Source organism: Pituophis catenifer, unplaced genomic scaffold (assembly GCF_029215685.1).
Source record: "Pituophis catenifer annectens isolate HBS135680 unplaced genomic scaffold, rPitCat1.0.hap2 SCAF_13, whole genome shotgun sequence".
Taxonomy (NCBI): Eukaryota; Metazoa; Chordata; class Lepidosauria; order Squamata; family Colubridae; genus Pituophis; species Pituophis catenifer.
Window position 1 is genome coordinate 6,510,275 of NW_027256893.1, and position 24,525 is coordinate 6,534,799.

General features: G+C 44.4%; 1 protein-coding gene across 5 annotated transcripts in view; it reads right to left on the reverse strand.

Annotated features, from left to right (window-relative positions):
- BBS2 (Bardet-Biedl syndrome 2) overlaps window positions 1-24,525 on the reverse strand; it is a 47,985-nt gene that overhangs the window by 17,875 nt on the left and 5,585 nt on the right. For 4 of the 5 annotated variants that reach the window (XR_011600987.1, XR_011600988.1, XM_070952712.1 and 1 more), the window contains exons 3-9: window positions 21,198-21,323; window positions 19,984-20,046; window positions 16,124-16,201; window positions 6,101-6,205; window positions 3,810-3,896; window positions 3,257-3,392; window positions 1,920-2,059 (exon numbers count right to left, since the gene is read on the reverse strand). Coding sequence is in view for 3 of the 5 variants with exons in the window: in XM_070952712.1 (XP_070808813.1) it covers window positions 1,920-2,059; window positions 3,257-3,392; window positions 3,810-3,896; window positions 6,101-6,205; window positions 16,124-16,201; window positions 19,984-20,046; window positions 21,198-21,323 (735 nt within the window). In the remaining 2 variants the exon portion in view is untranslated. The remainder of the gene's footprint in view (window positions 1-1,919; window positions 2,060-3,256; window positions 3,393-3,809; window positions 3,897-6,100; window positions 6,206-16,123; window positions 16,202-19,983; window positions 20,047-21,197; window positions 21,324-24,525) is intronic. The other variant, XM_070952713.1, reaches the window with a different exon arrangement.

The window sequence follows — 24,525 nt, forward strand, 5'->3', positions numbered from 1 at the left end:
ACCTGACAAGCAAAGTCAGAGCCTTGGTGGCGCAGCAGACTAATGTACTGTTAAGTAGCACCAGCTGCCTGCAATTATTGCAAATTCAAATCTCACCAGGCTCAAGGTTGACTCAGCCTTCCATCCTTTCTGAGGTAGGTAAAATGAGGACCCAGATTGTGGGGGCAATAAACTGACTTTGTATAAAAAAAGAACACCGCTTGGAGGGGCCGAAAGCCCTACTAAGCAGGTATATACAAAAGGATGAAGGCTATTGCTTAACGCATTGTAAGCCGCCCTGAGTCTCCGGAGAAGGGCGGCATATAAATCGAACCAATAAATAAATAAACAATAAATAAATAAAGTCAATGGGGAAGCCCGATTCACTTAACAACCATGCTACTGACTTATCTACTGCTGTGATTCACTTAACACAGTGACGGCTAACCTTCTTGCCGTCGCGTGCCAAAAGTGGTTGTTAGGAAATGGCTATTGTCTAACTAGTTGGTCAGGCAATATATAAACTATCAATACATGTTTGTCAAAAGGTATTATATTGCTTTAAGACTGTATTGCATCATCCTGTATCCTGATTGGCTAAGCTCTGTGGACAATGTACTTAAGGGGAAGCCTAAATCATGGCTTGGGAACACGACACCATTTTATCTGCTTATTTGCTGTTACTCTCTACCTGTTCTCTCTGTATGATCACTGTTTGATCATTGCTACTTGTTGCTTTCTACTATTTATTGAATGCTTTAATACTGAACTTGTTCCTGTTTGAAACTTAAGAAGAACTGTTTTATTGTGTAATGATAACAACTGGTAAGAAGACTTTGTACTTGGAATATCCCTGAATTGATATTTTAACTATCGCCTTATCTGTGTATGACTCGGATTGTTATTGGACTTTGTTTTACTTTTTTCTAAAAAGTAAAAGACTACAACTTAGTGTGTCAGTATATTAACTGTGTTTATTCACTCTCAGCCGCTTTCATGTGCATACTCAAGGGGTACTCTGCTCAATAACCGATAACATCAGTTATGAGCCAAGAATATCCTTAACAGTGGGGGTCGCGTGGGGGGGGGGTCGTGCACGTGCGTGCCCACACCCATAATTCAATGCCACCCCGCACCACCGCGCTCCCCTCACTTTTGGCACGTGATGGCAAAAAGGTTACCGGTGGGTCCGGTAGGCCCATTTTTCGCTCTCCCCCGGCTCCAGAGGCTTTCTTGGAGCCTGGAGAGGGTGAAAACGGCCTTCCCCACCCCCCAGAGGCCCTCTGGAGGCTGGAAACGGCTTGTTTCCGGACTTCCGGTGGGCCTGAAAAGCCCAAAAATCAGCTGGCCAGCGCGCGCATGTGCGCTGGAGCTGAGCTAGGGCAATGCTCGCGTGCTCACAGATATGGCTCCGCGTGCCACCTGTGGCACATGTGCCATAGGTTCACCATCACCAACTTAACATCTGTGGCAAGAAAGGTCGTAAAACTGGGGCAAAACTCATTTAACAAATGTTTTACTTAGCAACCGAAATGTTGGGCTCAATTGTGGTTGTAAGTCGAGGACTACCAGTAATTGCAATAGCTTGCCATTATCACTGGTAAAACATTTTTATATTTTGCTTTCACTGAGACAGGAAGCTCCAAAACCAGGCCCAAATGTTACTTATCAAAGACACTTAAATTTCTTATGACATGATGCCAATTGTTCCTTTCTGTCAATATTCCTAATTTACAGAGAGAGGAAAAGTTTATTTCTGTTGTTGTTGTTATTGTTCAGTCATAATTCTTCCCCAGCAAAATAGAATAAGGACAAAATAAAGTAAGAAATAGAGTTTTCTTTAATTCCTGAACTTCTAGTGTCCAACTGCTGAAGTTGTACTTGCTTGCTTTCCTATAGGCCAAGATCTACTCTAGATTTTCCATCTTTACGTAAATTACCTTTGAATTTTCTTCATAGTTTCGTAGCTCAAGGAGCAAGTTTTGCTTCTTCTGACTCAGCCCTCGAATCAGATCTTGCTCCACACTCGTGTCCATCAGTCTTCCTTTCATCTCTTGAGTCCCTGGCAGGTATCCTCGTACTGTGTAAAAACAAAGTCGAGAAGTGTCTTCACCTTCGTTCTTGCTGGAAAATAGTTGCCATTGCACAACAGTGGTTCATAAAGAATAGAGTAGAGTAGAGTAGAGTAGAGTAGAGTAGAGTAGAGTAGAGTAGAATAGAACAGAACAGAACAGAACAGAACAGAACAGAACAGAACAGAACAGAACAGAACAGAACAGAACAGAATTCCTTATTGGCCAAGTGTGATTGGACACACAAGGAATTTGTCTTTGGTGCATATGCTCTCAGTGTACATAAAAAGAAAAGACACATTAGTCAAGAATCATAAGGTACAACGCTTAATGATAGTCATAGGGAACAAATAAGCAATCAAATCATACTGTCAACTTGCAAAGCTTTCAAGTTGCCATGAGCAGGAGGGACGGAGAACTGAAGTGAATTCCATACATTTTTCTGACCGCAATCAGAAGGAGGGTGTTAGGTTTCACAGCCAGCCAAAGTGGTTAATTGGAGAATGTGATTTACGACATGGCCAGGGGGGAGGGGAGAGACAGGGTCATAGGGGATCAGTCCTGACTGCATCCCAGTATTGCCGGAATGTTGCTCCTAATAAATCACTAATTTCCTTTGAAGTTTGGATCATGGCTCATGAATTAATTAGGGCATCTTTTGGAAACTTGACACATACTAGGAAACAATCAATATAAATCGTAAGGATACAGCAACAAGTTACAGTCATGCAGTCATAAGTGGGAGGAGATGGATGATAGGAACGATGAGAAGATTAATAATAATAGTAATGCAGACTTAGTGAATAGTTTGACAGTGTGGAGGGAATTATTTGTTTAGCAGAGTGATGGCGTTCGGGGAAAAACTGTTCTGGTGTCTAGTTGTTCTGGTGTGCAGAAGAGAGAAGAAATGGAACCATACATTAGTCTGGCCTGAACGTGAGAATGCAGCCCTGGGAAGGAAAACAGGACCCGCGAGGAGGGAGAGGAGGCCCACGAAAGCGGAACCTGGGTCTTTTTCTCTTTTCTCTCTCTTTTCTCTCCCCTCTCTCTTTCATACACACACACAGCAGATGCTTGTCTTACGGTTTGAAAGATACGGCTTGTTCTTGGGGCAGCAGAAGATTTCTGCTTTAGTACAGCCACTCACATTGTTCCCACTCATTGTAAATGGAAAAAAGTCTTGAACTTGACAAAGGCAATTTTACCTTCCCCATCAACCGAGCAGCAGATTAACTGTGTGCTTCCATCCATCCTGTAATCTCCCTGCACGATTCCCGCGATGGAAGAAGCAAAGTTGTCCTTGAAAATGACTTCTCCAGTTCGATCACTGCGCGCGTCAATCTGCAACACAGATATTCCCCCCGGACAGCATTAAAAGGTGAAAAGACCAAAGATCAATTTAAAAATAATCAAAAGCATATACGCTTTATGTAAATCTTCTAAGTCAAACAGACGTTAGAAATCCAGAACGAGCCCTAGTTCACAACCTAATCCTTCTTTTTCCTTCTGTATATTTAGTTCTATAGTAGTTATTCCGTGATCTGCAAGCACACACACCCTGAAAAGGGGCAAAGCAAATTTAAGAAAATAGCCCAACTAAACATTACCTCTTCATATCTGTCTAAAATGGTCCATTTGTTCTGGTGGCAGCCATTGATTTATTCCAGCAACGCTAGCAGAAATCTAAACCAGGCCAACAGTTTCATCTTTCAGAAAGAAGCAGGGAAGAAGGTGAAATACAATCTTCTCTATACTTACCTTCCCACTGGACCAGCCAGTTATCAATTCACAGACGCCATCGGAATTAATATCAAAAGCATCGATGCACATCGCCTGATTTTTAGACTGAGGGGGAAAAAAATAGATCTGTGAGTAGTAAGCAGGTCACTCCTTGATAGTAACCCTAATATTTTCCCACATCTAGTGGAGAGATACTGACGCAGGAGAGTAATCAAGATGATGAGCAGCCATGACTCTAGATTCAGTCTTGACTCTAAGCATGAGTCCAAGAATCTCTCCTTGTAACAGTAACTATCCTAAGAGTTGCAGCAAGAATGAAAGACCTTGGACATATGAAAAGGCGGCTATTCTTTTCCCTGAATAGAGGGAAGGTTTTGTCCCAAAGGGATATCCTATACCACCTGAGTTGGATCTTCCAACTTCTTTATAGCTCCCGGTTACATGTCTGTCAAGACTTCGAAATTCTCAACAAAGCAAGTTAGAATCTCACCTACAACAAGATGATGGCTAGGGTGATATAGGAAGAAGAGTAGATTGAGCCTGAAGGTGGGATTAAACATGTCATCCGTCTGGAGTCATTGTGTCCCCACAGGAAATCCAAATCCAGCCCACCCCCATGAATTCCGATGACCCTTATCTGGCACCAATTTAGCTTTGACCGTTAATTGACCAGATTCTTGTGCATAGGTAGCATTAATAAATCTTTCTGTAGGAGATGACCAGGCTGAGCCTGAGGGAGGGGTCCAACGCATCATCAGACTTGAGTCCCTTCAAGCCCACAAGAGATCAAAGTCCGGCCTTCCTTGAATTCCACTGACTCTTATGTACTGCCAATTTGTTTTGACCGTTAGTAGTTCAGATTTTTGTAGAGAGCTTTAGCATACAATACAACCTACCGTATTTTTCGGAGTATAAGACACACCTTTTTCCCCCCAAAAAAGAGGGTGAAAATCTGGGTGCATCTTACACTCCGAATGTAGCCCCGCCCAGCTTCTCAAACGGAGGTTTCAGGGGCTGAAAAAAGCATCAGAAACGAAGCTTCAGAAAAGAAGCCCCCAAACAGAATTTCAGAAGCTTTTTTTCTGAAGCTCTGTTTCGGAGGCAGGAAAAGAAGTTTTTTCTGAAACAGAGTTTCAGAAGTTTCAGAGGCAGAAGAAAAAGCAAAAAAAAAAAAGCAAGGCACAGAGCTCACAACTAAGGAACCTGTTGCTAAAATTCACCTCTGGGAACAGCTGATTGGGGGTATTCCGGGAGGCTGATCCACCCACCAATCAGCTTTTTTCTTATTTTCCTCCCCAAAAACTAAGGTGCATCTTATCCTCCGGTGCGTCTTATACTCCGAAAAATACGGTATATATTAATTTGAACTGTCTGGACTCCTGATTTCCTTCGCTTGACACTCACAGTGCTTTGAAATCAGCATTCAGAAGTGGCTATTTGCACCTGACCGGTTTACCCAACAGACTTAACCAAGTCAAAGAGCATGGGGCTACCTCTGCATCACATGCAATGCCTGATTAATATTAACCTTGAATAAAATGTTGTAACAGATGAACTAGGAGCCTTGGTGGAGCAGCGGACTAAAGTACTGTTAAAGTAGCACTTAGCTCCCAGTTGCCTACAATTACTGTGAGTTCAAATCTCACCAGTCTTTCATCCTTCCGAGGTAGGTAAAATGAGGACCCGGTTTGTGGGGGCAATAAGCTGACTTTGTATAAAAAAGAACACTGCTTGGGGGGGCGGGCGAAAGCCCTACTAAGCAGGTATATACAAAAGTATGAAGGCTATTGCTTAACGCATTGTAAGCCGCCCTGAGTCTCCAGAGAAGGGCGGCATATAAATCGAACCAACCAACCAACCAACCAACCAACCAACCAACCAATCAATCAATCAATCAACAAACTAACTAACTAACTAACTAACTAACTAACTAACTAAGTAAGTAAGTAAGTAAGTAACTAAAAGATCCTTCCCAGTTCATCCGTTCTAGGCCTCTGTGTTTGTTTACATCACCCAATCAGAACTGGACAGTGTCCAAATTGAATGGAAGAGGAGGAGGAGGAGAGGGAGAAGGAGGAGAAAAACATCATGTATGTTGTGGCAATACTAAAAAAGAAGACAGCAGCTACAAGCACGTGATGAAAGCCCTGGTTGCACATAAAAAGAAAGGAGGGGGCTTCAATTCCATGGTAGTGGCTGCCATCCAGACCTTTTTGACTCCCTCTGCAGATTTCCAGCAGAGTCAAATATACATTTCTCAATGCTGGCTATTCCAGCTGTTCTGAAGTCTCCAATTTGATCATACTAACTTTAATTCTCCAGTAGCGTGCTGCCTGGTTATAAATGCCCACCGTGCCATTAGCAAGTGCATAGCCGAAGCGAGTGGGGCTCATCGCGGTTAGGGCAGTGATGATCTGGAAAAGAAAGAAAGAAAGGTTGTTGAACTAAATAATTAAGCCAACTATTTCTATGGAATAAAACTGCCTTCGGCTAAATCAGACCGATATTGGCAGCGTCGTGGCATTTTGAAATTGGCAGTTACAGTATTCATGCCCATTAAATAAGCCTGGTTTGGCAAGGGCCCAGTCTCAATAATACTCACCTTATCAGTACCAACACCTGCACTGAAAAGATTTGGCTTTGTATATTTGTATTTGTATTTGTATTTGTATCCAGGTGGGACATGGAAGGCTTTGGGATGTGGTGCATTCTATTTCATATTTTATTCGTTAGACATCATTCACAAAACTTTACAAGGGCTCCAGATGTCATGATTTACATCTATTATGCACCAAAGGTTTTTTTTCCCCCCCACTGCTTTCTTCCCTGTCTGTTCTTACTGTCAAAACTCCATGGAAAGAGGGAGTAGGTGGATGGGGAAATAAGAATGTTCCCCAATCATTTTTTGTTAGCACTAAAAGCCCTTAAAATGGAAGCAGCCGAAGTTTTTCTTCCACATTTCAAATTGGCTTGAAGTTGCTGTACTACAGTAGCGGCCAAAATTGTGGAAACCTTTTGGGGAAAGTGTATTTTTGAGGTTTGATGGCTAATAACACTACTTTTTTTGGAGTTTCAAGATAATCCTATTCCACTGCTGGAATGGCCTGGGAGTAGCCCAGACCTTCACCCAATTGAAAATCTATGGAGCTGACTAAAGAAACTTGTTAGTCAGAAGCGACCCAGCAATAAAACCCAGTTAATAGAAGCCATCATTCCATCTTGGTTTCACATTAGAACAGCTGCAGAACTCAAAGACTTGGTTCACTCCATGGGAAGACATTGTAAGGCCGTAATTTAGGCTAAAGGTTACCCAACTAAGTATTAACTGACATGGTGATCATTTTTGTATATCTCGTTTTTTCTACATGTTTCACTTTTCTTCAAATTATCTTTCTATTGATATATCATTTTATGGTACTATTCCAAAAAAAGGGGGTGTTATTACTTAGTTTTAGAAAATACACTTTTCCAAAAAGTTTCCACAATTTTGGCCACTACTATAGAACCAGGGAGAGCAGCTGAGGAGGGGCAGCCCAGAAGAGGGGTAATTTCTATGGGGCGGAGGAGAGCAGTGGGCCAATTGCAGCTCTCTGCCTGCTCTCACTTATGAAACACAGAGAAGTCTGAGATCTATTTTCATTAAAAAAAAAAAAAAAAAACCTATATGATTTCTGAGTTGTATGATTTTCCTGGAAAGAAAATACAGTACAGGTAATCCTCAAGTTACAGCAGTCTGTTTAGAGACCGTTCGAAGTTACAACGGCACTGAAAAAAGTGACATGACTGTTTTTCACACTTACAACCTTTGCAGCATCTCTGTGGTCATGTGATTAAAAAGTCAAGACGCTTGGCAACTGGCATGTACTCCAGACGGTTGCTGTGTTCCAGGGTCATGGGATCACTTCTGTGACTTTCTGACGTGCAAAATCAATGGGGAAGCCAGATTCATGTAACAACTGTGTTACTAACTTAAACAACTGCAGTAACTCACTTAACAACTGCGACAAGAAAGATCGTAAGAGGCTCTAGCTGGTCCAGAATGTGGCCGCGCGGGTTGTTACGGGAGCTTCCCGTTACTCCTGTGTAACACCTCTCCTGCGCGAGCTGCACTGGCTGCCAATGGCCCTTCGGATCTGCTTCAAGGTGCTGGTACTTACCTATAAAGCCCTTCATGGCATGGGCCCGGGGTACTTGCAAGACCACCTCCTACCGGCCTCCCACCACCCAGTGCACTCACATAGGACTGCCCTCCTCCGGGTGCCATCAGCCAGACAATGTCGGCTGGTGGCCCTCAGGATGAGGGCATTCTCTGTGATCGCACTGACCCTCTGGAATGGGTTTCCCACCGGGCTCCGGATGGCCCCCGACCTCCGCACTTTCCGACCTGCGCCGACCTGCGCCGACCTGAAGACATGGCTTTTTCAGCAAATTCCCTGATCTGCCACGAGGTTTTAATTTTCTGGGGATTTTAAATTGGTTTGTTTTAGCACTATTTTACTGTCAGGTTGTTTCTATTCTGTGAGCCACCCCAAGTCCTACGGAAAAAGGGCGGCATATAAATTTGATAAAATAAATAAATAAATAAAAGGGGGCAAAACTCACTTAACAAATGTCTCACTTAATAACAGAAATTTTGGACTCAGTTGTGGTCGTAAGCCAACCTGTAATGCAGCCAACCTTTTTCTTTATAAGAAGTAAAAAGACTAATCGTTTTGTTTTGTTTTTAAAAAGAGACTAATCTTGATCTCCTGGCTTTGAAACAAAACAGCCCAGATTCTCAACTATTTAAAGACAAGTCAACTTTTGACTCCTAAAATATATTACAGATCTACGTCGGGGGTCACTGAAGTAGATTATTGAGAAAGACTGCAAACACTATTTAGATCTGATGTTTGGAATTAATTCCCAGCCTCAGTACTGTTTAATTTATGTCTCTTGGGAATATACTTTTTGCACGAAGCACCAATGGGTGGATCGTTAAATGCCAATAAAAAGCAAAATAAAGCATTTGTGCCAAGCCCTGTGAACTTAAGATGTAAGAACGAATATTACAAGAATTACTAAACAAACTCAAACTGGAACCAATAAAAGAAATGGGGATAACCCCCCCCAAAAAAAGACTGTTTTTCCCCCTGGAAAAAAATACCTCTGGCAAAGTGACTGGAGTTAGCATCAAAAGAGCTTGTTGGAGCAGGAATGATATTCCATGTCATAATTAAATCTTAACAACAGAGCCAAATTATTCCCAGAAAGGGGGAACCCATTTCTATCTTGGTGTGTTTAAGGCTAAAATTGCATCCATGAACGGTGTTTGTTCTCTTCTCTACTTCAGTCACAGCCAAGGCTGGTAACTCCAGGAGTTGAAGGCCCATAACCTCTCGGAAATGTCAAGTTAGTAAAGACCTTTTTACGTGCCTACAAAATATGTCTGTGGGTTATGGTATCAGGTAGGAAAGCTTTTAGTAGGGTGTCCTTCCTTAAAAGAGAATATTTGTAGCTCAGGGTTGAAGTATGGGGTCCCTGGTGCTCTCTGAGCTTGGTTTTCTTGCAGACATTTCATGACCCAGCTAGGTAACATCTTCAGTGCTAGAAGGGAGTAGGGTTTGCAGAGGAGGAGGAGAACGACAACTCTGGGGGGTGCTGGTGTTCTCTGAGCTTGGTAGTTCTCTTGCAGATGTTCCATGCTATGTAACATCATCAGTAATCTTATCTAGTGCACTGATTATGTTACCTGGTTTGGTAATGAAACATCTTTCTTGCTCTTCTAAGAGTCACCTCTACTACCATGTTTTCCCCGAAAATAAGCCCTCCCCTGAAAATAAGCCCTCCCCAAAAATATTTATTTATTTATTTATTTATTTTTCATATTTGTATACCGCCCTACTCCCGAAGGACTCAGGGCGGTGAACAGCCATAATAAATACAAATACATATAGAAGTTAAAAACTATTAAGAAACAGATTAAGTAATTTAGGCTCAAAGATTAAAAAACATCCAAATTTATCTAAAGAGGTTTAAAACCCAATTTAAAAGACAGTTTAAAAGCCAATTAAAAAGGGAGAGTTAGGCCAGACCAGCTTGTTGGAATAGAAATGTTTTCAGGGCTCGGCGGAAAATGCGTAAGTCTTGGATGTTTCGTAACTCCGGGGGAAGCCCGTTCCAGATGGTAGGTGCCCCCACAGAAAAGGCTCTCCCCCTGGGGGCCGTCAGTCGACATTGTTTGGCCGACGGCACCCTGAGGAGTCCCTCTCTATGGGAGCGAACTGGTCGGTGAGAGGCTATTGGTGGCAGGAGGCGGTCTCGTAAGTACCCTGTTATTAACTGTCTCGTATTTAACCGCATGTACAGCCAGTCCCCACCATTTCCTCTGGTTAGGGTTAGGGAGACAGAGCTGGAAATCAGGTAAGACCGCAAGATGATCCCCGTCTCGTTCCACGCGCCCCAAAATAATAAGACCTCCCCGAAAATAAGGCCAAGCGCTTATTTCGGGGTTCAAAAAAGAATAAGACAGGGTCTTATTTTCGGGGAAACACGGTAATTCAAATGCATGTGAAGCACAGAGCAAGCTATATTTTTGGCCAATTTCTGCCATTAAACACATACTGACCACACCCTTTGTGACTGAGAATGGGGTAAAAAAAGTAAAAGTAGTGAGTAAAAGGAAACTCATTCAGAACTTCAGGCAATGTCCAAACAGAGACACTACCTCATTTCCTATTCACATACAGGGCTAAATAGGTCACCAAGTACCAACATTTCTAGAAAACTAAATACCTGTCAAGTTTCGAGGTCGTCTCAAATAAATTGCATTTCAAACAAAGTCTTTGAAGGAATACTCCTATTTATTAAGCACGACATTCTAAAATCCGACTCCATCGAAGCCAACACTGACTTCCAGACCCAAAATCCTCCCTTTCCGTTCCCCACTCCCCTGCACTCATTGGCCATCTTCCAAGTCATTCTACCCCTAATCTACTGCTCCAGCTCAAAGGAATTTCCCCCCTCCCATCCCATCTCCTAGGGGATATTATCTCCAGGGAAAATAAGTAGGTGAAAAGTCAAACGTCCCTTTCCAGACACCTCCCTTCTCCTTTTTATGTCAGCACTAGAGTAAATGCAGCTTGAAGTGCTGACAATACCTTTTTTTAAAAAAGTGGAAAATATAGGAGGATAAGATTAGAGCATGTGGATGCCAAAAATTACATGCACCCCAACTGTTTCTGATTAGCTTTGGCACATAAGTACCATTGACCAAGTGAGTGAGGATGATGGGTGCTGTAATCCCAGGCGGCCATTTGAAGCAAACAGTTCTGCAAAGAACTGCCCAAGAACTGTCTATCTTATCCCACTTTTGCATGGCACTGTAGAATTAGCACATCAATAAACCTTGGTAGTACAGTGGTCTAAAGCACCCTGTTATTAAGACCAGCTGCCTGCAATTACTGCAGGTTCGAATCTCGCCAAGGCTCAAGGTTGACTCAGCCTTCCATCCTTTCTAAGGTAGGTAAATTGAGGACCCAGTTTGTGGGGGCAATAAGGTGACTTTGTATAAATATACAAAAGGATGAAGGCTATTGCTTAGCGCATTGTAAGCCGCCCTGAGTCTCCGGAGAAGGACGGCATATAAAGGAACTCATCAACGCCCCCGTTATGTTCTTTCCAACATTAAACATTAAAGCTTGTTTCCCATTTTTTTTTTCTACATATTTAGTACACTTTAGATACATCAGGGTTCCTTTTTGCTGTGGACTTTAACATATTATTTTCATAATATATGCTTTTCAGATTTTACATGTAATTTGTACAGAGGACTATTAGTACAGGCTGGTCCATCAATAAATCTTCTAAATAATAAATAATAAATCTTCTTGTCCCTGCCAAGGACGCTGGACAGACGCCATCTGGCCCTTCTCCAGCCCAGGCCTACAGACAAGGAATTCTTTCACAGCCTCTGAGCATTTGGCCTTCTCCTGCCCAAACAGTCATTGTTACTAACCGTTACACTGGGTAGAAATTAGGACATGGTTTTCCCACCATGATACAGCGATGTTATCTCTTGGAATTTTCCTAACTGCTTTTAAAGTTAAAAATGTCTTTTTGCTAGACATTTGCTAGACCAATTCTCGAATACAGCTCATCTGTCTGGAACCCGCACTGCATATCAGACATTAATACAATCGAACGAGTCCAGAGGTATTTCACGAGAAGAGTCCTCCTCTGCTCGCAACAGAATACCTTATGCCAATAGGCTTGAAATTTTGGGATTAGACAATTTAGAACTACGCGGCCTTCGGTCAGACCTAAGCTTAGTACATAAAATTATCTGCTACAAGGTCCTGCCTGTCAATGACTACTTCAGCTTCAACCACAACAATACACGAGCACCCAATAGATACAAACTTAAGGTAAATCGCTCCAAACTTGATTGCAGGAAATACGACTTCAGCAACAGAATGGTCAATGCCTGGAATGCACTATCTGACTCTGACTCTGAGCGACAGGGAGCCACAGCAGAGGGATGAAAGAGCCACATTCAGCTCCAGAGCCGCAGGTTGCTGACCCCTGCCCTAAACCTAGAATGAAGAACCTGGAGCCCCAGGTTATATATATAGTCCTTAAAAGCCCTTAGTGTTGCCCTCAGAGGCTCTCCAAAGTAGTTACCAAACTAAATCTGAATGCCAAAGACAAAGGAAATGAATAATCACACTGGCAGTCATAATTCATCTTAATTAGTTTTAATTAAACGTAAACGCATTTAAGTTAAATCTGAATTAATGGTTGACCTGGCCCTGCTTCTCTTTGGAGTATGCTTCCCATCTTGCTATGGAAAGCCCAGCATAGCCCTCAACTCAGGGGTGAAATCCGACAGGTTCTGACAGGTTCTGGAGAACCGGTAGCAGAAATTTTGAAGTTCGGAAAACCAGCAAATGCCACGTCTGGCGGGGTGGGGTGGGGAGTGGGGCGGGAATGGAAATTTTGCAGTATCCTTCCCCTGGAGTGGGGTGAGAATGGAGATTTTGCAGTATCCTTCCCCTGGAGTGGGGTGGGAATGGGGATTTTGCAGTATCCTTCCCCTGGAGAGGAGTGGGAATGGAGATTTTGCAGTATCCTTCCCCTGGAGAGGGGTGGGAATGGAGATTTTGCAGTATCCTTCCCCTGGAGAGGGGTGGGAATGGAGATTTTGCAGTATCCTTCCCCTGGAGTGGGGTGGGAATGGAGATTTTGCAGTATCCTTCCCCTGGAGTGGGGGGGGAATGGGGATTTTGCAGTATCCTTCCCCTGCCACGCCCACCAAGCCACACCATGCCCACCAAGCCACGCCCACAGAACCGGTAGTAAAAAAAATGTGGATTTCACCACTGCCTCAGCTCCCAATATATTGAACTCTGTCATTCTAAACCAGGGTTTCTCCAGTTTCTCGTCGCCAAGATGTTTCCTGTTGCAGATGCTAAGAATGCTGCCTGGCAGGAGGTGGCAGGAGATTTGGGTTGTCTAAAGGTGGAGGCAAAAAGGGCAGCTGAGGAAGACAGCGGAGTCCGGCCATCCTCCTGTGAGGGTCTCTCTGCAAGGCACGGTTTAGGGAGGCAGTGAACAAGCAAGGACAACAATCATTTTGCATGGCAAAAGACCAAGAAGGGACTCTACAAGGCAGAGATGGAGAGCAAGAGGAAAAGTGAATGAAAAAAAGACCAAAGGAATGATAGGGAAGGGAAAGGGGAAGGGTTTGGGCAGCTCTTGATATGAGGCTTTTCTGCATTCTTAGAAACGATCTTGGTTTCAGCCACCAAAGAAGGTAACATTTAACAGAGTACTGTCGTATTCTTTGTTTTTGACCCACTGGTGTCTTTTGCATTAGTGAAACAATAAAGATAATTCAGAGTGGCAGATCTTGGGTAAGGAACTAATTCTGAATCTTTGTGACTCGGGGGCATCTATACACTAAGAAGCTTCACATTCTGGACCTCTAGTTCATGTCTCTGGTCAACACAGGAGCCTTGGTAGTACAGTGGTCTAAAGCACCCTGTTATTAAGACCAGCTGCCTGCAATTACTGCAGGTTCGAATCTCGCCAAGGCTCAAGGTTGACTCAGCCTTCCATCCTTTCTAAGGTAGGTAAATTGAGGACCCAGATTGTGGGGGCAATAAGCTGACTTTGTATAAATATACAAAAGGATGAAGGCTATTGCTGAGCACATTGTAAGCCGCCCTGAGTCTCCGGAGAAGGGCAGCATATAAATCAAATAAATAAAATAATAAAATAATAAATACCTTCCCTTCACACCAAACATGAAGGGCACTGAGACAACTGTGGCAAACCCAGTAGCTGCGTTACCCCTAATACCCCTAAGTTAGCCTGGCTTTGGTCCCAGGCCTGGGGTTAATGCTTTGAGGGGAGGCTCAGTTTTAATGGTAGTTTTTTGGTCTGGACTGTCTTATTTATATTTTTAATACTTTTAATTATTCATTAGATTTTTGTAAACAGCTCAGAGTCCACTGGAGTGGGCGACTATGGTAAATCTAAATATTAATAATGTCCGCGCAGCGAAAAACACTCTTCCAATTAGTAGCCCTCTTCAATTTAGATCTAAATAAGTCGCTAAAACAATAGAGAAATAGGCACTCCAGTCTGATCACCAGCGACTGAGTGAAAAGACTGGACATGCGCAGTTGGAGTAGGCGGGACAAAGCTGTGGAGGAAAATTTGATTGGCACCCAGTCGATCTAATGATGGTGAAAGAAACCCATATAGTGGAGTGGCGGAGCATCGAGAAGGAAAATAACTCATCACTAAAACAAAGACAATCATTTTGTTCCTCCTAGAACCATGATGGAGAACCTATGGCACGGCTGCCACAGGTGGCACCCAGAGCCCTCTCTGCGGGCATGCGAGCCGTCGCCCCCAGCTCAGCTCCACCGCGTATGTGCGCGTGCCACCCACTAGCCAGCTGATTTCCAAGTCTCTGCCATGAGGCGCCTGCAGGAGACGAGTGCCCATGCGTGGGGGCGGGGCAGCACGGGGGGTCATACACGCATGCATGGGTGGGCGGGACACGCGGGGGGGGAGTCATGCATGCATTGTATTATGGGTTATAAGTGCAGGGTGGCCTAATAGGCCCAAAACGGGGGGGGGCGGCGCAGCCCCCCCATAGCTCGTTTGTGCTCCCAGGAGGCTGCAGGGAGGCCTACTAGGCCAAAAACGGGGCGCGGGGGAGTGTGGGGGGGGTCACATGCATGGGGGCAGGGGAAGTGCGGGGGGTCGGCCGCGCATGAGCAGGGAGTCGGGGCGCGCAGGGGGAGTCGCACGCACATTGCTTTATGGGCTTTTAGCACGCGACACCAAAAAGGTTAGCCATCACTGTCCTAGATCAATCATTTTTATATTCCCTTATTTGTCACAACAAAGAAAGCAAACTCTGGACATTTTTCTCCCTGAATTTTACTCTGCTCAGTTTGAAGTTGTTCTCTGTTTCCTCTGTAAAAGTAAAGCGACAGGTAGCCCTCGACGTACGACCATAATTGAGCCCAAAATTTCTGTTGCTAAGTGAGACAGTGGTTAAGTGAACTTTGCCTCATTTTAAGACCTTTATTGCCACAGTTACTAAGTGAATCCCTGCAGTTGTTAAGTTGGTAACATGGTTGTTAAGTGAAATCTTCCCCATTGACTTTGCTTGTCAGAAGGTCGTAAAAGGAGATCACGTAATTCTGGGACACTGTAACCGTCATAAATATGAGTCAGTTTCCAAAGTGTCTGAATTTTGATCACATGATTATGGGGATGTGACCAACGGTCGCGTGAAAAATGGTTGCAAGACATTTTTTTTTCCAGTGCCGTTGTAACTTTGAGCAGTCACTAAATGAATTGTTGTAAATTGAGGATTATCTGTATTCCCGTTTCAGATTTCCTTTTGAATGAGCCTTAACAGGCTGGCGGAAGGCAGAGAATCTTCTGGAAAAGGCAACATCGATGCACTCCAGTGTATAATAATAATAATAAAAAAATTACTGCTGCCATTATTATCTCTTTCTCCTGAATCCACTTTCCCACGTCTTTCATTTGGTATTGAATGAAATTATTTGATTCATGTCCAATTTCCATTAACCTGTCAAAAGGAGTTCAGCTACCAGGGGGATAAAAAGAGAACAGCATAGCAGGCCTAGAGGAAACTTTTGAATATGCCGAGTGATAAAATGAGGTTTTCACCTATTTGAAGGCTGCGTTATGGTCAAAAAGATTCCAAAACTTCATGTTTCTCCAATCTTTCTATCTAAATTGACTCAGCACACTAAACTGAATAACCACGTCATTTTAGTATTTAATTTCTCCCCACTTACCTCAGTCTCAGACATTTCCGCCACAATCTCATCTTCTTTAAAAACCCTAATATCAAAATCCTCAGATCCAACGAGAAGCTATTTGGGGACAGAGGGGGAGAGAGGGAGAAAGAGAGAGAGAGAGAGAGAGAGAGAAACCATGAAGCATTTAACAGAACATAGTTTATTTCCATTAATTTGCTCTTCTAGCTGCCAAAACAGGAAAAACGTTAACGTGATCTGGCTTGTTGATTTCTAGACATCTTGGTGACTAATGGTTGGGAAGGATGACAGTTGAAGCCAAAAAACATACGAGAGCATCAGCACAGGAAGGTTTTCTAACTCACAACTTCAATAAGTAATAAGTTCAACAAGGTAAAGGTTCCCTTCGCACATACGTGCTAGTCGTTCCTGACTCTAGGGGGCGGTGCTCATCTCCGTTTCAAAGCCGAAGAGCCAGCGCGGTCTGAAGACGTCTCCGTGGTCATGTGGCCAGCATGACTCAATGCCAAAGGCGCACGGAACGCTGTTCCCTTCCCACCAAAGGTGGTCCCTATTTTTCTACTTCCATTTTTTACGTGCTTTCAAACTGCTAGGTTGGCAGAAGCTGGGACAAGTAATGGGAGCTCACCCCGTTACGCGCCACTGGGGATTCAAACCGCTGAACTGCCGATCTTTCTGATCAACCACTGAGCCACTGCGTCCGTCCCAGCTTCAATACAACATGCTCAAATATATTTTAGAAAGTCCCAAAGGTGCTTTTTTTCAAGAGGCATTTGTTTTTTCCTTGAAGACGTTTCACTTCTCATGAAAGAAGCTTCTTCCGTTCAGGAGCCTGAAGAAACTTCTTGGATGAGAAGCGAAATATCTTCAAGGAATAAACAAATGCCTCTTGAAAAAGCACCTTTGAGACAACTATGACCTGGATGACTGAGAATCTCCCCAGACATATTCTAGAAAGTGCTGCTGATAAGATCAGGAAATTATCTCATGATTAGATGAACAGTCTAATTTATGAGGTAGGGAAACCAGGAAAAACTGTCTTGGTTAACCTATTTTTCAAGTCCCACAGTTATTGCTGTCGCGTGCCAAAAGCGGGGGGAGCACAAGGGGGTCGCACGCGCATGCCCACATCCGTAATTCAATGTGCCCCACCCCTGCGCATGCGCGCCATGACCCCTCCAACCTCCCCCCGCTTTTGGCACGTGATGGCACGGTGGGCCCGTAGACCTGTTTTTCGTCCTCCCCGGGCTCCAGAGGCTTTCTTGGAGCCTGGGGAGGGTGAAAACTGCCTGCCCCACCCCCCCAGAGGCCCCCCGGAGGCTGGAAACAGCCCATTTCCCGAATTCCGGTGGGCCTGGAAGACCCGAAAATCAGCTGGCCGGAAAAATGCCCTGGAGCTGAGCTAGGGCAATGCTTGCGTGCCCACGGATATCGCTCTGTGTGCCACCTGTGGCACGCGCGCCATAGGTTCGCCGTCACAGTCCTAGATCAAACTTCAGTTTTTACCACTAAGCTGCACATCATCCCAAGAGTAAATATAACTTAGGGCAGTACGGCTCAACTCTGGAAAATTTAACATGTGTGGACTTCGACTCCCAGAATTCCCTAGTCTGCATGCTAGTTGGGGAATTCTGAGAGTTCAAATCCACACGTCTTATAGTTGTCAACGTTGAGAAACACCGACTTAGGGCATGCAAAATATGGTTTGGGATTTAAAAGGAACGACTCCCCTCGCCTGGGGCCAGACGAGAGCAGTTCTTTGTCCTTACACGCATGGCCCTTCCAGCAAATCGTCTTGCATTCTTGCTTTGGGAGGCGGCTGGGGTGGGAAAGCCCTTAGGACATGTCATCCCAAGTAGCCAGACAAGGACATACATGAAAGGGGAACCAAGAGAATTGGCACTGGCTCTTAAAAATAAGGAGGGATGTAATGCACGTGCTGCAGCCAAGGAAGCCGTGTGCTCGGACTGAACTTAGAAGACCTCGTGGGTTTCCATTCAGGGAGCTTCTTCTAAAGACTAGATGCTTCGATATTTTCTTCCATCGAAAACGCAAAAGTATTAATCGAGATATTCTTCAAAAATCCATCTGCTCATTCATTCATTCATTCATTTATTCAATTTATTCAATTTATATTGCCGCCAATTCGCCCATAGTGACTCAAGCCGGCTTACAGAATATAAAAACCACATTTAAAAGTAGTAAAAACTAAAAAAAAAAAATCAAATAAATTAATGTAATAAAATCACCCCCCACCTCCCGCCCCAGCGACAGCAACATCTGATCACACGAGCCATTGAATGGGCTCTATCCCACTCTGGGTTCCCCATGCCCGCTGGCAGAAACTTCTGGAAGAAAATTAGAATGGGGACAGTTCTAATCTCTGGGGGGGGGGGATGATGTTCCGAGAGAGGGAGCCACCATGGAGAAGGCCCTTTTTCTGGGTCCCACCAGGTGTATGTCAACTTGCAAAGCTTTCAAGTTGCCATGAGCAGGAGGGAAAGAGAACCGAAGTGAATTCCATACATTCTTTCTGACCTCAATCAGAAGGAGGGTGTTAGGTTTCACAGCCAGCCAAAGTGGTTAATTGGAGAATGTGATTTATGACATGGCCAGAGAGGAGGGGAGGACAGGGTCATAGCGGAACGTAAATCTACGTAGGATCAGTCCTAACTGCATCCGAGTATTGCCGGAATGGTGCTCCTGATAAATGAATATATTTCCTTTGAAGTTTGGATCATGGCTCATGAATTAATTAGGGCATCTTTCGGAAACTTGACATCCCTCAGGGATGGGACCCGCAACATTTTCTGCCTCTCCGCTCTGATGGGTCGGGTAGATGTGACCGGCAAGAGCCTTGGTAGTACAGTGGTTTAAGGCACCCTGTTATTAAGCTGGTTATTAAGACCAGCTGCCTGCAATTACTGCAGGGTTCGAATCTCGCCAAGGCTCAAGGTTGACTCAGCCTTCCATCCTTTCTAAGGTAGGTAAATTGAGGACCCAGTTGTGGGGGCAATAAGCTGACTTCGTATAAATATACAAAAGGATGAAGGCTATTGCTTAACGCATTGTAAGCCGCCCTGAGTCTCCGGAGAAGGGCGGCATATAAATCAAATTTAAAAAAAAAAAAAAGAGACGGTCCCTCAGATCACCTGGTCCCAAGCCATGAAGGGCTTTAAAAGTGACAACCGGCACCTTGAATTGCACCCAGAAGCAAATCGGCAACCAATGCAGCTCCTGCAGGAGAGGCGATACATGTGCACACCGGGGTCTGCACAAAATCACACGGGACGCTGCATTTTGCACCCACTGGAGCTTCCGGATGCTCTTCAAGGGCAGCCCCATGTAGAGCACAGGTGATTAGAGTTTTCAAATCCGTCTTCAACCCCAACAAATGCAACATGATACGACAAATGCAATACGAACTACAGATAGACCTCAACTTACAGCTTGGTTTAGTGACCATTCCAAGTTACAACGGCACTGAGAAATGTGACTTACGACCGCTTTTCACACCGTTGCAACATCTGCATGGTCACATGATCAAAATTAGACGCCTGGCGCTTTGACTCATATTAATGACGGTCGCAGTGTCATTAATATGAGGTCACGGGATCCCCTTTTGCAACCTTCTGACCAGCAAAGTCAAGGGGGAAGCCGGAGTCACTTAACAACCGTGTTACTAGCTTACCAACTGCAGTGGTTCACTTAACAACCGTGACAAGAAAGATTGTAAATTGAGGCAAATTTCCCTTAGCAAATGTCTTACTTTGCAACAGAAATCTTGGGCCCAATTGCGGTTGCAAGTTGAGGACTAGCTGTGCTGGTAGTACAATGGAAATGTAAGTTCATGCACATACCACCTGCCAGAAACATACCTCTTTTTTCCCATCACCGTCGAAGTCACAGAAGGCTAGAGCGCGAACATTGTCACCAGTGACCTATAATTATATTTTTTTTTAAAGTATTTCTTAGTTTAATCTGACAAGAGAGAAGTAACATCAGAAAAAAACATTAAAAGATGCTCGGTATTTCGTCCTACAGTGTCAAAATCTGCGGGATCTTTCGTGTGCTTGGTGGTTTTCTTGCAGACATTTCATTACCAAACTTGGTAACATCATCAGCGCTAGTAAAGGATGACGTTTGCTTTCACTATATATTCTAGTGCAGTGATGGCTAACCTTTTTGCTGTCGCGTGCCAAAAGCGGGGGAATCACAGGGGGGGGGGTCGTGAGCATGCGTGTCCACACCCATAATTCAATGACCCTCCCATGCCCCGCCCTGCATGCATGCACGCGCAACCCCCCCGCCATCCCCCCCTTTTGGCACACGATGGCAAAAAGGTTACCAGTGGACCTGGTAGGCCCTTTTTTTTGCCCTCCCCAGGCTCCAGAGGCTTTCTAGGAGCCTGGGGAGGGCGAAAACGGCCTCCCTCACCCCCCGGAGGCCGGAAACGGCTCGTTTCCCAACTTCCAGTGGGCCCGGAAGGCCCAAAATTAAACTGGTCGGCATGTGCATATGCGCTGGAGCTGAGCTAGGGCAACACTTGCGTGCCCACAGATATGGCTCCGCATGCCACCTGTGCCACACGTGCCATAAGTTTGCCATCATGGTTCTAGTGGCTTGCTTGGTCAATGTTGGTGGGATGAATAAATGTTTCATTTAGCAACAGAAATGTTGGGCTCAGTTGTGGTTGTAAGTCGAGGACCACCTGTATATAATATTCTTTTTATCTGTCTCTTTTTCAAAACGCCATCCATTCAGAAAAAGTCTAGTGGCTCACATAACACTGAACTTCTCAAAGTGTCTTGGAGAACTTTTCACTCATCTCCTTGCTCTCCAGAGAAATCCCCGAGGAAAACTGCCTTCACAAGACTAAGGCTCCAAAGATCAGGAGCAATAGATGGGAAAAGGCTCAACGCAACCTTTCCCTCAACCATGCCTGGCTACAAAATCCCACAAGCCTTGGCACGTTATTTTAGCCACAACACTAATCTTGAAATGATCAGTGGGCTCCCTTTATAAAACGGAAATAATAATAGTTTTTGTTGTTAGGAAGATAAATAAAACCCTATAATATATGCATACTCACCGTCCAGAAGAGATCTTTCCCTTCATAATTAAAGCCTTGCAAAGAACAGTTTCCGCCAATAACTGCTAAGGGGGAGGAAATGTCTCCCAATGTTCCTACAACTATAGAGTTTGCTCCATCGGGAACCTGTGGGGAAACAACAGAGAAATCAATTCACTTGCAAATAAAGGTACCAAGAAAAAAAAAAGTGAGATAAATTGGAGCATTCAGACGTTTCTTCACAATTTCTAGAGCTAGGGCAATTCAGAGAATGTTTTTAAAGATAAACATAATAAAAAGGTAAAGGTTCCCCTTGCACATATGTCCTAATCGTTCCTGACTCTAGGGAGCAGTGCTCATCTCTGTTTCAAAATCGAAGAGCCAGCGCTGTCCGAAGACGTCTCCGTGGTCATGTGGCCGCCATGACTAAACGCCAAAGGCGCACGGAGCGCTGTTACCTTCCCACCCATAAATGTGGTCCCTATTTTTCTTCTTGTATTTTTTACCTGCTTTCGAACTGCTAAGTTTGGCAGAAGCTGGGTCAAGTCACGGGCGCTCACCCCGTTACGCGGCACTAGGGATTCGAACCGCTGAACTGCCGACCTTTCAATCGACAAGCTCAGCGTCTTAGCCACTGAGCCACCGCATCCCTGCTATAAACATAATATAGTGTAGTAAATACACTATGTTACATTTTTGCTAGTTTTTGTTATGTTTAGCAAAAACGTAACACTGTGTATTTGCTACACTATGAAAGCTGGAGCTTAAAAAAGCAAGAGAGGAAGAAAATTGACTCGTTTGAGCTGTGGCGTTGGAGAAGGCGCCTGCGTATTCCTTGGATAGCAAAGGTGACCAACGAGCATGGACCTCGAGCGCGTAACACCAGACATGTCACTGGAAGCAAAGTCACGAAACTGCATCTCACTTACTTTGATGCGGGGGACTTCAATAGAGAAAGCATTTATGCTTGGAAGAGTTCGCAATAAAAGGAAACCAGGTCACCAGAGAATACAATTGTTCTGACCTAGGCTTCACAAAAGCACGAAGCAGACTCCTAGTCCCGACGAAAGCCCTTTTTATTAAGCTAATGTGAATTCCTCTCATTCACATCCAGCAAAGTCCCGGCAAACAGTCTTTCCAGGGTGAATTTACAACCACAGACCTTATCAGGCTTGGAGAGCTGCCAGGCCGATATCTTCCAAACGCAATGCTGTGCAAGAAAAGACTTGGCAAGGAGTCTCTGAGAGTCACGAACAGATCTTCATCCTAATCAATTGAATTAATTGTCTCCTGCAAACTCCACTCCCCTTTCGCTCCTCTTTATTTCCTATGGGAGGGGCCATTCACGGTCCACCTGTGCCTTTACTCCTGAGTCACCCCTTGTTCCTCAGCTGTTCCCTTCTCCTGGCAGCTCTGCACATGCGCACACTGGGAACAGGCTCCAGCTGTTCTTCTCTCCCCACTTATCTCCGACTCCGAAGGCAGCTGACAACTGTCGGACGGCCCTGGCCCCCTCTCTGCCTCCGACGCAGAGCCCTCATCAGAGCCTTCCCCAGATTCCAGGGCTGGCCCAGGTTCCTCCCCAACCTCCTCACTGTCCGAGTCTGCCGCCAGCTCCACTGGCCGATGGGTGGACATCATCAAAGCTGACACCAGCCAGAGCAACTCAGAAAAGTAGCGCAAGATCGGAAGATGTGGAGAGACCACCTGGCCCATTGAATTGCCGAGAGTCAGACACAACTGAATGGATAACAATGTCATCAGTGTAGCAAGTAAACAAGCACGTTCACTTTCCCAAAGCCTTCCACCTAGCACAGTACAGGAAGTCCTTGACTTACAACAATTCATTTAGTGACTCTTCAAAGTTGCAACGGCACTGAAAAAAAAAGTAACTTATGACCGTTTTTTGCACTTACGACTGCTGCAACATCCACATCACGATCACGTGATCAAAATTTGGACACTTGGCAACGGGCTCATATTTATGACGGCGGTAGTGTCCTTGGGTCACGTGATTGTGACCTTCTGACCAGCAAACTCAAAGGGGAAGCCAGATTCACTTAACAACCGTGTTACTGCAGTGATAGCTGCGGTGATTCGCTTAAGAATTATGGCAAGGAAGGCCGTAAAAAGGGGGCAAAATTCATTTTGCAAATGTCTCCCTTAGCAACAGAAATTTTGGGCTCAATTGTGATCGTAAATTGAGGATTATGTGAATATCTTATCGCTTACAGTCAGTCAGTCTCTGGATGGAAGTTAAGTCTCTGCTCCTGGAAATACTCAGGGTTGGATCTGCAAAGTTAAACATGCAATATTCTATACCGCGTTTTCCCAAAAATAAGAGCCTGTCTTATATTTTTTTGAACCCCAAAATAAGCGCTTGGCCTTATTTTCGGGGAGGTCTTATTATTTTGGGGCGCGTGGAGCAAGACGGGGCTCCTCTTGCCAGCTTGCCTGATTTCCAGCTCTGTCTCCCTAACCCTAACCAGACCAGCTGTGCATGCTTTTAAATTTTTTTAGGGGAGGGCTTATTTTCAGGGCGGGCTTATTTTAGCACATGCGCTCAAAAGCCCAAATGGGCTTATTATCAGGGGAGGTCTTATTTTCAGCAAAACACGGTATAATTCTGGAAGATTTCTTTTAAAAGGCAAAAATATTGTAAAATAGGCATGGGGGGGGGGAACCGTAACGTATCATTTCTACCTTCACCATCTTACAAAACTGGTCAAAAGTTTGATAACTGCCCGTTGGCAAGGCTGATGGTAAGGCATTTAATCAAGCCAAAATAAACGGTATTTTGCCATTGCCATACGGAAGGGAAATCGACAAGAACAAAACTATCATTAATGCTTCGTTCATAGAAGGGGCCAGAAAATTACTGTTGTCCCTTTGAAGAAACAATCCTGGATCAAATGTTGAATGACTCTTTGAGCGAGGCAAAGCCTAAAACACAAAACAAAGACAGTTCCGGTGACTCACTCCACGCTGATCTAACACTGTCATCCACTAATGATGCCAAAAGCCAGCTGGTGTGTACCATTAAATTATGAATTGGAAAAACAAAAACAAATTCTAATTCCCTGATTCCAACCGAAGTAATTTGGAACGCCTTTAGAGGCATTTTTATTTATTTATTTATTTTATTTTTATTTATTTTTATATGCCGCCCTTCTCCGGAGACTCAGGGCGGCTTACAATGCGTTAAGCAATAGCCTTCATACTTTTGTATATTTTATACAAAGTCAGCTTATTGCCCCCACAAACTGGGTCCTCAATTTACCCACCTTAGAAAGGATGGAAGGCTGAGTCGACCTTGCATGCATCCTAGTAACAACCTGGGACTGTACTT